At 35.8% G+C, this 9,546-nt stretch overlaps 2 protein-coding genes across 3 annotated transcripts in view; both read right to left on the bottom strand.

The window, feature by feature from the left end:
- LOAG_16673 overlaps positions 1–5,280 on the bottom strand; it is a gene marked incomplete at both ends in the record, with an annotated part of 7,123 nt that extends 1,843 nt beyond the window's left edge. The window contains 12 exons of one of the 2 annotated variants that reach the window (XM_020449323.1): positions 107–290; positions 451–543; positions 700–909; positions 1,123–1,283; positions 1,595–1,768; positions 1,978–2,259; positions 2,524–2,667; positions 2,908–3,129; positions 3,493–3,742; positions 4,258–4,370; positions 4,701–4,874; positions 5,263–5,280. In XM_020449323.1, coding sequence (XP_020307185.1) covers positions 107–290; positions 451–543; positions 700–909; positions 1,123–1,283; positions 1,595–1,768; positions 1,978–2,259; positions 2,524–2,667; positions 2,908–3,129; positions 3,493–3,742; positions 4,258–4,370; positions 4,701–4,874; positions 5,263–5,280 — 2,025 coding nt within the window. Of the gene's footprint in view, positions 1–106; positions 291–450; positions 544–699; positions 910–1,122; positions 1,284–1,594; positions 1,769–1,977; positions 2,260–2,523; positions 2,707–2,907; positions 3,130–3,492; positions 3,743–4,257; positions 4,371–4,700; positions 4,875–5,262 lie in introns of those variants that run through there. The other variant, XM_020449324.1, reaches the window with a different exon arrangement.
- A 1,636-nt stretch (positions 5,281–6,916) lies between these two features.
- The window catches only part of LOAG_16672 (hypothetical protein), a 5,151-nt gene continuing 2,521 nt past the window's right edge, over positions 6,917–9,546 (bottom strand). The window contains exons 6-12 of the mRNA XM_020449322.1: positions 9,258–9,357; positions 8,919–9,071; positions 8,735–8,817; positions 8,404–8,599; positions 7,842–7,945; positions 7,532–7,651; positions 6,917–7,201 (exon numbers count right to left, since the gene is read on the bottom strand). Coding sequence (XP_020307184.1) covers positions 7,094–7,201; positions 7,532–7,651; positions 7,842–7,945; positions 8,404–8,599; positions 8,735–8,817; positions 8,919–9,071; positions 9,258–9,357 — 864 coding nt within the window. The 3' untranslated portion in view covers positions 6,917–7,093. The remainder of the gene's footprint in view (positions 7,202–7,531; positions 7,652–7,841; positions 7,946–8,403; positions 8,600–8,734; positions 8,818–8,918; positions 9,072–9,257; positions 9,358–9,546) is intronic.

The raw sequence follows: 9,546 nt of genomic DNA, 5'->3' as shown, positions 1-9,546 counted from the left end.
CGTATAAGAAAGTAAAATACACAAATAGTATATTATATATATATATATATATATATATATTTGTATCTAATTGCTCGACAATTCTATTGATTTGCAATTTCATTACCTGTACACGGTTGTTGCTTCTGTCTGCTACAATAATGCGCCCTTTATTATCGCAACAAATTCCCCATGGTCGACAAAATTGTCCATCAGCACTACCTTCTGAACCGAACGAGAATAATGGTCCTGTCCGAGCAATTGTTCCATAATTCCGACCTTTTCGTGCATAGATTACCGTGGGACACCCACTGAAATTGAAGATGAACAGGTTTTGCCAATTACAGAAACGAAGTGATTTGGTACCATGAAATCTTTCCCTGCAGTCAGCAAACAAAGGTGAGACTACTTATTCTAAAAAATAAATACTTTATACAAAACATGATTAGCTGACACAAAATCTGAACGCACCAAATAGAAACACCTCGAATTTTGATATCCAAAAAGTGATTGCCTTCATCGATTGGAAAATAAGTCAACGAGTAAATACCTCCATCTTGTTCACTGTAATATAGTTTAATGAGGAACTGGGAAGTCAGACAGACACCGAATATTTAATGGTTATTTTCATTTCGAAGTTCCCTTTCCTATAACCTAAAACTAATTTTCCAAAAGGACACTGGTTTAAACAAATTTAAAACTTACAAAATTAAAACTTACGCAATGCGTATGTCTAGGGCACGACCCTCGGGGCTAAGCAACGAAGCAGACACCTGATGGCTTGTTGATGTACAAGCATCGCCGCAGGCGTCACGAGTTTGTACTAAAATGGTACAGAGCCGATCACGAATGGCACGCTTATATCCTTCACCAATAATGTGTGTTGTTCGTGCGCAAGCACCGCTTTCTAGCTCTCCCAAAGAACGCAATCTAGAAATTATTAAAAGTGAATTAGCTAAAATCAATCTATGACCAAAACTTTATAGAATGTGTCACAGAAGTTTCGAGGAAGTTGTCGAGTGTAACAAACTTCTGTGGGATAAATATGTTTTTCGTGATAAAAAAAAATATAAATTTAAGAAAAAGTATAAATTCATCCAAATATAAATTTAAGCAAAAACAAAGATACTACACAAGTCGAACTTTGAAATAAAAGTATTGTCGGGTGGTATAAATTTGATCAAGTCAGTTTCATTTGGTACAAGATACAAACATGGTTCCCGCAAAATACTAAGCAGTGCATCAAATGAACTGCGTTGTTGGATTTCCATTCCTTCACCGACTGCTGTTACAATTTCTGCTGCCTAAAAAGATTTAAAAAGAAAATAACACAACCTAATTTCGAATAATGACTTGACGACTTGTGACTTGCTGATTTTCGCCAGTAGGAGAAGCACGAATTCCACCGCAAAGTAACAAAATATAGTTCTAAATTAAATAGTTTAACATAACTTCACTTCTTCAACCCTCTAAAAGGAGGATCCAAAACAAGAACATCCTAAATAATATACGGCGAATCGCTTACCTCGCTTAACAACCTAACGACAGGGCAACATTTATTCTAATCTCATTCTAGAACAAGGAAAAAAAATATTGAAAATCATAAAAATTCTACTTTCAGAGCTTCAGTTAAAACTGTATGACGCTGTCCGAGTCGTTCTCCCTGGGCTTTCAATGTGCTGATTTTAGTCTGGCGAATGGTATCAACGCGCTGCAATAAATCGCGCTTTCTTTCTTCCAGCGCACTGATATGTAAGTGTATCGCTGATCGTAGTTCACGAATAGCTGACTGAAGAGTTTTTCTCATCCAGAAGATTTAAATTATAGTTACTCGAAATACCTCTAACGTGATGTTGCATTATTTTGCTCTGATAAGAACTTACTGACATAAAACAAGTCCTTGTGTACATTCATGTTAAAAATTGGGTTGCGTTCAACATAAATTATATTTGTTTAAGTCTATTAGATTTAAACCTTCATATTTCGAATGATCATGACCTGTACAGAAGCATCCACCCTTTCTAACATTCGACGTACAGTTTCCAACGCATCTTCTAGATTTTTTTGGTCATGCTTTGAGCTCGCAATCAACGTCAGCAACGATGTTCTCAGTTCGCCGTAAGGTACAAGTTGGTGTTTCGAGTGATCCGTAATGCATATATTGCAAAGTGATGCACTTCCACATGTTATACAAGTACAAATTACCGGTGAATCATGAGTGTTGCATGTTTCTGTTTCAAGTAAATTTTCGAATTTAATTGGTTCTCTTGTCGTATACAACTATAATTGAGTACTTTTATGTGAATAAAATGAAAGAGATCTGTCACTCTTAAACATCTGTCATTCTTAAACTTTCAATTAACAAAAAAAAAGTCGATCCACCATTCTTAAACTTTCAGTCAACAATAAATTTGTTTTAATGAATCAATAATGCTGGTATGTCGAAAACAATAAAGAGGACTTTATAAACCTTAGAAAAATTTAGTTTTCGATTCTTGGTATACGTCTAATGAGTAGAGTTTAAACGACAACTTTAAATATTACTTGAGATAGCGGCAATCCTTTGAAAGCCTCAATACGCACCACTTTGTGTTCACGAGTAACTCGCATGCGATAATGTGCAACAACGCATTCATTACACAACGTCTCATCACATTGCATGCAACGTACAGTTGCTACCGCATTATCCTAAAACGTAACACTTTCGTTGCAAAAAATCCTTTACAGACAAATTCTCATAAATCATGTTTCAAAAAAAAGCCATTGATGAATATATTTTTCATTACAGGTGAACCAATAAGGCAGATAAATAAATATTCAGAAACTAATCACAGGAAGCATGCATACAAGCATAGATAGCTTTTAGAACACCCTAAAATTCATAAAATTGCTCCCCTCGGCGCACATAGTGCATTTGGGATACTTAACACTGAACGTCTGCTGGATTTCAGCACTTGGAACGGTATGCCAATTTATTGTTGAGGTAGTAGTAAGTGGTTGGGGAGGTAGTGAAAATAATCCTGCAGCAGCTGCAGCACCACTTTGGAAGGCCAGTAAAGATGGATCAAGCAGCGAATGTGTTGCCGAAGTGTCTGACAACTGTTGTGAAGAATGAAACAATTTAGTCCGTTGCTGAACAGATGTCTGTACCTAAAAATCCTGCATGTAATTCTATCTACTTTTCATTTCTATACAGCTGTTGTCTGTTCAAAACATATCACGCTGGGTTTTCGCAAAAGAATTTCCAAAGTTCAAATTAATAATTCTATAAAACTCCGGCTACATGTTTTAAATTCTTCAGCAACGTAAAAAGTCAACTAGTGGTTGAAAGATGTTTCTGCTCTAATTCTCTAGATGATATTTCAACTATATGTTAGAAATATCATGAGGAGGACTACAGTAGAAACACATTTCAACCATTAATTATTTCAATCATTTATTAGTAATACAGTCTAAAAACTCTGGCAAGTCTTTTGAATTCCACTATCTCAGCTTGTGAAATCAACAACAAACCATTGAGCGTTGTAATTCGTGCTTGATAAGCGATTTCGGTGAAAGAGGATCCCATATTGAGAAAGAAGAATCGAGCGAAAGATTTGTGGCAGTAACATCTCCGGAATGTGATGAAGTTCCTGGAAAAAGCGGACTTGGACTGGCAGTGATGCTACTTAACGAAGACTGAAGTCCTCCAACTGCTGCACTACTCAAGCACAACGGACACAGTTGGGTTTGACTGATAATTGATGTACATTGATTGCAGAATCTGAAAATTATATACATGCATTCAGCAACTGTTTTTGAAGAATTCAGGAAAAACTTAAATAATTTGAACATTACAACTCGTGGTGAGGCAAATAAGACCAAGCAAACTCGACATTTTTAGACATTCTTTCCACAAAACTTGCTAGCCGGTTTAATCTAAAATCTAATTTTCATTATCTTTAATTAATTATTAAAACCCTTGCGATTATAGGTTTCAGTTGAAATCGAAAAGGTGAAACACTTGGATAAAACATTATGTATGCCTCGAAGAAATTGATTACGTGCTTGTAATTTATGCTTTCAGCCTTATCTATCGATTATTGAACTTGACAAAGCTGAAAGGCTTGGAGAATATGCTGGCTTAAAGAACACGGTCACATAAGATTTCTATATAGAACAGAGGAACTTATACCATTCATAAAACTAATAAATAAGTCGTTTTCGGCTTAACACTTTGGATAAAGGAAGGACCGGATGTATTCAAATAAATAATGTTTTTAAAAGAATTTGTCCCACCCGTGTTTACATGGCAGCATAACGAAAGCAGAATATGGTTGCATTTTATTGCAAACATGACAGTGACCGCTTTCCTTTGGCTCATCCATTACAGCACTGGGTGTTGAAAGAAACTGAAATAAGAAAACTAAGTATGATTTGAAATTAAATGTGCCTCCCTAAAAATCTCCGTGGAAGTTTCTGGAAGATGTCAAGAGGTGCGGACAACCTGCAATCTTTGTATTGGAAATCTCGAGAAAATACAGAGCACGTTCATATCGATCTTTGATAGCGTATGATGAAAATGAGATAGAAATCAAAAACCACAGAATGAGGTGAGCAGTTCTAGATGGTAAGAGACTTATATGTTTAGCCAGAGAATGCATCGCAACAGCATCAAAAGTGTGATACATTAAGGCCTGAACCAACCATACAATTATAGCAGTGAATGAGAAAAAGATAACCTGAAGCGAAACTGCGGATGAAACTGTAGTAGGAGTGGAAGCTGTGTTGAGATCGCATGTCGTTAAAGGTACTGGGACTTGCCCACTGCCTTCTTGATTACCATCTTCATCACATCTATTCATAGTAACATTGCTCAGCTCCCGAATATAATTCCACTCGTCACCGCTTCCACCCTGCAAACGACAAAACTTTACGAGAAATCGTGCAGGAAGATAATGCCTAATAGTGATGTGAATTAATGCTGCACAAGTCCACTGAATTATGGGATACGCTTGCATCATGGACCTCAATCCTAAATTTGATTTTTGAATCCATAAATAATCGACACTTTCGTTGTTACGATGGTTAGACTTGCATTACTTGGGAGTTCTAAATTGATTTTTTTTTTTTTTTTTGAATGTAAATTAAACTAAAGTGCTGACTAATAGTTCCCATTTTAAAGTAACAATTAAAAAAAAAAAAAAAACACCGCTCAGATTCATGTGTTTAAGAATATCAACGAAATAACGAAATAATGTACCATTGTAGTACAGCAAAATAATGAAGATTACAGTTACTAACCAATGTTAAAGCACCCATTTCCTGAGTTGTTACTATTAATTGCACTTTGATCTCACCCCCTATGTAGACTATAACTCCACTGATTATTTACCATACTTTAAAAAAAACAGATAATGTGGACAAAAGGTAACCCTCTTAAAACGAACATTTAATACTAATTGACCTTCCGCCTTACCACGAATTAAGTGTATCATATATATATATATATATATATATATATGTATATATACATGCACACACACGACTTAACGTAAAGGGTCTGATCTATAACTAATATAAGTAGGAATTCTAAAAAAGGCCTTTGTCGGAATGGTACCTGAAGAATGGCTCTCGGGAAGAGCAAAGTGCACAGCCAAGTGTGCACTGCATCACTCTCCAGACAATTCAATTCTAGGTAGGTATCACTTACACTCCCTTTTCTCTCCCTAACACTTGTACCTTTTATGGTGGCGTTCTTGTCATCTATCTATCCCTTTTACCCCTCCCGCGCTCCCCCAATGTCACACTGTACTATACAACCATATAAATGTTATGTTACACCCATCCATCCATCTCTACTACTACATGACTTTCCTAAAACAGTACTACTGTAGAGTACAAGGAAGATGCACGCAAATATGCAAATGCAAACATGCAATAATATACAGAGAGGCAAATTCGATTATGTGAAAGAGCGAAGAGCTAAACTCCAGAGGAAAAAGTACTGCTTACTTCCTCCTCCCCTTTCTCCTCTCTCCCAGTTGACTGGGAGTGAAGCTGTCTTGTCCTTCTGAGATATCGATAATTATTTAAAGAATAAGGAGCTTGTTGGATTAGATTACCACTTTCAATCTCTTTACAAAGGGCAAAATGCGGCGCTAAGGGTAGACCTCGAGAGATGTAAGCGATTTCGCACTTCAACGCACTCTAACGCATTCTGAGACCTCGCACTTCTGCAGTTCAGGAGATATGCTAGACAGGTCTAGATATGAATGAGACACATAAGGTAGTGAGACTTCAAGTGTTTCATACACGTCTCCAGCTTTACTTTTAAGATACGTAAAGCTTTTATTAGCACTTATCAGCCATTAAGCCATCCAACATACGATCTGTATAATATTTTAGAAAGCTGAAACTGTTCTGCAACTAAGCCAAACATCATTTCACAAGAAACTTATTTCCACTACTTTTCCTATATCCTCCTCCCCCGTACTAACTCCGACCTCACTTCAGAAATTCTTTCCAGTCATGAGAAAGCTCTCCCATTTCTGCTTTATCATGTTTCTCCACAGCGTGAGAAGAAAAAGGTAGAGTTGAGAGCTGATGATTTTTTTAAATAACTGTCAAAATGAAAATTCGGGTGGATGCGACCCCAAACTCTGGCTGCAAAGGAATTCGGAACAGAACAGTTTGTAATAGTAATAAAAAACATTGAAAATAAAAACAGAATCGTAATGAGAAAGTCTCATTAATAGCTGTCGCAACTGTATAAAACTGTCACATGAAATGCTCACCAATAAATGTCACACATGAGATTTGCATATGTTTTAATTTCTTTTATTTTTCTTAACTTTTGTGTGTTTTTTTATTTGGATATTTTCAACTAAAAAAAGTAGCTAGAACAAAAACCATCACTATAGCTGTATTCTTTGACAGACGATTCAGAAGAAATTCAGCAGTAGGCAACGCTTTATCATGTTAATAATTAAAATTCCGTGTATATATATATGTGGTTTTTTTCAACTCGTAAAAGTAACTACCAGGACAAAAAGCAAAGTTGAAAGTCCCAACTGCAGAGTGAAACAGTGGTGAAAAAGTAACACACAAACAACAACAGAAGAAATTAGGCTTTCTATCCTTTGATCACAGCAATCGGGCGTAATTTGACGGTTTTTTTGCTGATACCAGCTTCATGACAAGTATTCACTACATCCGTCACATTTTTGTACGATTCCGGCGCCTGAAATCGTCAAGTTTGGTCCAATTGTTTTTATTTGAACCAGTCACAGTGGAATATAACTCACACAGCTGCTTCCTTTCATTTAATGTAAATCCTTCTTGAAATCAGCTGATTTCAGAACGACTTTTCTGATTTAATGTACAACTAACATCTGACTAGAAGACCAGTTAAGCGGGACGATTTTTTGGCTAGAACATTGAGTCTCAATACATTGCATGACCAGGAAACGTGCAGTGAATGACCGAACAGCTCTGATGGTAAAATCAGTTGACTGTAGGCCCTCATGTTAGTCCGTAAATGTGTTCATTCATTACTTTATTGTAAGCTTACTTCTTCCATAACCAGTTTCGGAGAAGCTACTCGAATCGATATACCCATTGCTTGCATCTGGTTCAAAACTTCTTGAAAGTCTATGTTTCGTCTTGATTTAGCACGTGACAAAGACCTACCCTGAAGTAGCAGGACTATAATTCCCGTTTAAAAAAATATGGAATATGTGTACATTTCATTAAAATCACTTCGCTGGTTACCACACTAAATTAAAAGACATAAGGAAAAAGATGTTCTGCATCTAATTTTATATCTAAGTGGAAACAACAACACCTTATTTTATTATTACTTTCACAGAAGGAAAGATTACCGCTCCATGACAAGTAGTAGCAAATGTTTCGTCCATCCCTTGTTGTGTACCTGTCAAAACGTAACTACACGTACCCATCGTACCACCAATTAATACTGGTTGTCCTTTAAAAAAAACGTAATTTTTGAGCAGTAATGGCTTTTAGATTTTATTTAGTAGTTTTACGCCTTTATTTAGTATTTTTTCCTTTTATTTAGTACAATGGCTTTTATTTAGTTTGAAATTACTAGAGAGACATGAAATTAAACGCTATCCCTTTTTCTGTCAAACATAAGAGCTGCGGAAAATTTTTCCTTTAATTAAGTGCACAAAACTGATTTTCGAGCTCAGACTGCTGGCGAATTTGCATATCGAATTTTTAATCAAATTTGTATTTGTTAAGAGGCATACAAAAGAAGTTTAAAAGCTCCAATAGAAACAAATGGCTTGCAGTTCAGAGCGAAAAAAAAGTATGGAGCCATTTCTTTACTGACAAGTTCGAAGAGCTTCTTCACTCTGCATCACTGAATGCCAATTGTTATTTTCAATATAAAATCATTAAAGTAATGTGAGGAAAAAAGACCTGTAAGTTGATAATCTACGGGGATGAGAGGATGGTGAGGAGGGAAAGCACGTGTTGAGCCCTTCCTATGCACACACAACTGTTTTGGTCTCCCGTCCACAAGATGCTCCTCTATTTTGGCAATATTGTGGCTGACATCATATATCACATGCATGTCGAGATCATCCGGCGAGGTGTTGAACACTTTTGCAAAGGCCTGCATTGAAATCTTACAATTTTTATCAATTTTTTTTCTCGGCATGCATTTTTATTGTTCTTTAATCAAACTAGGGTTTGTATGAACATCTGAAAGACAACTGATTTAATTTCTCAAAAAAGGGTAAAATTTTACCTGTCTTGCACAGAAAGTCATGCAAGATCGATTCACCCACGCGAAATTTGCAGCCGCCGCCATGCCCTTGAGGTAATCTTGACCTAAAAAGCTGAGAAACGGAAGAGAATAAATAACTGACTTCACAATAAACTTATAAAACAATAGAACAAATGAACAATCTAGTAAAAAAAAGGAATTTTACCTTCAACAGAATTAATCCTTGCACAAGCCAGTTGACGGTCATTGACAATTATGTTGTCTCGTTTCATAGCTTTTTCCATAACCACTAGTGAATCTGTAGCAACTTGGTGTCCCAAACCGCGACTACCACAATGAATCATTACACATACCTGACCTAAACTGTAAGTTATAGAAAGGATCATCCAAGAATTCGCGAGTTCAATGTACACCACAACATAGTATACACAAAAATAAAAATTTGAGCTTCAAATTGCTATTGTTATGCTCAATATGCAGTTTACTTTTCCTTCCTTCACCGATAATTTGTAAACAATGAATACCGAAGAGAATAACAATTTACCCAGTCTATCGATGCCCATTCTACTGGCTGCGTATTCATCATATATTTCATCAACGACTTGTACTTCACCATAATGATTCCCAGCTCCCAGAGTTCCTAACTACAAAGTACAATTATTGAAATGATCCTCAACATTCCTTGATTCAAATATTGCTTTTATAGCTGGAAATTTGAATAAAAGATAAAATTTTCAGGTATCTCGAAACCAATATATATATATATATATATATATATATATATATATATATATATATATATATATATATATATATATATATATATATATATA

The sequence above is a fragment of the Loa loa genome, assembly GCF_000183805.2.
Source record: "Loa loa unplaced genomic scaffold supercont3.12, whole genome shotgun sequence".
In the NCBI taxonomy this organism is placed as follows: Eukaryota; Metazoa; Nematoda; class Chromadorea; order Rhabditida; family Onchocercidae; genus Loa; species Loa loa.
Note: the sequence above shows the minus strand (reverse complement) of the source record. Positions and strands in the feature narration are given on the sequence as shown.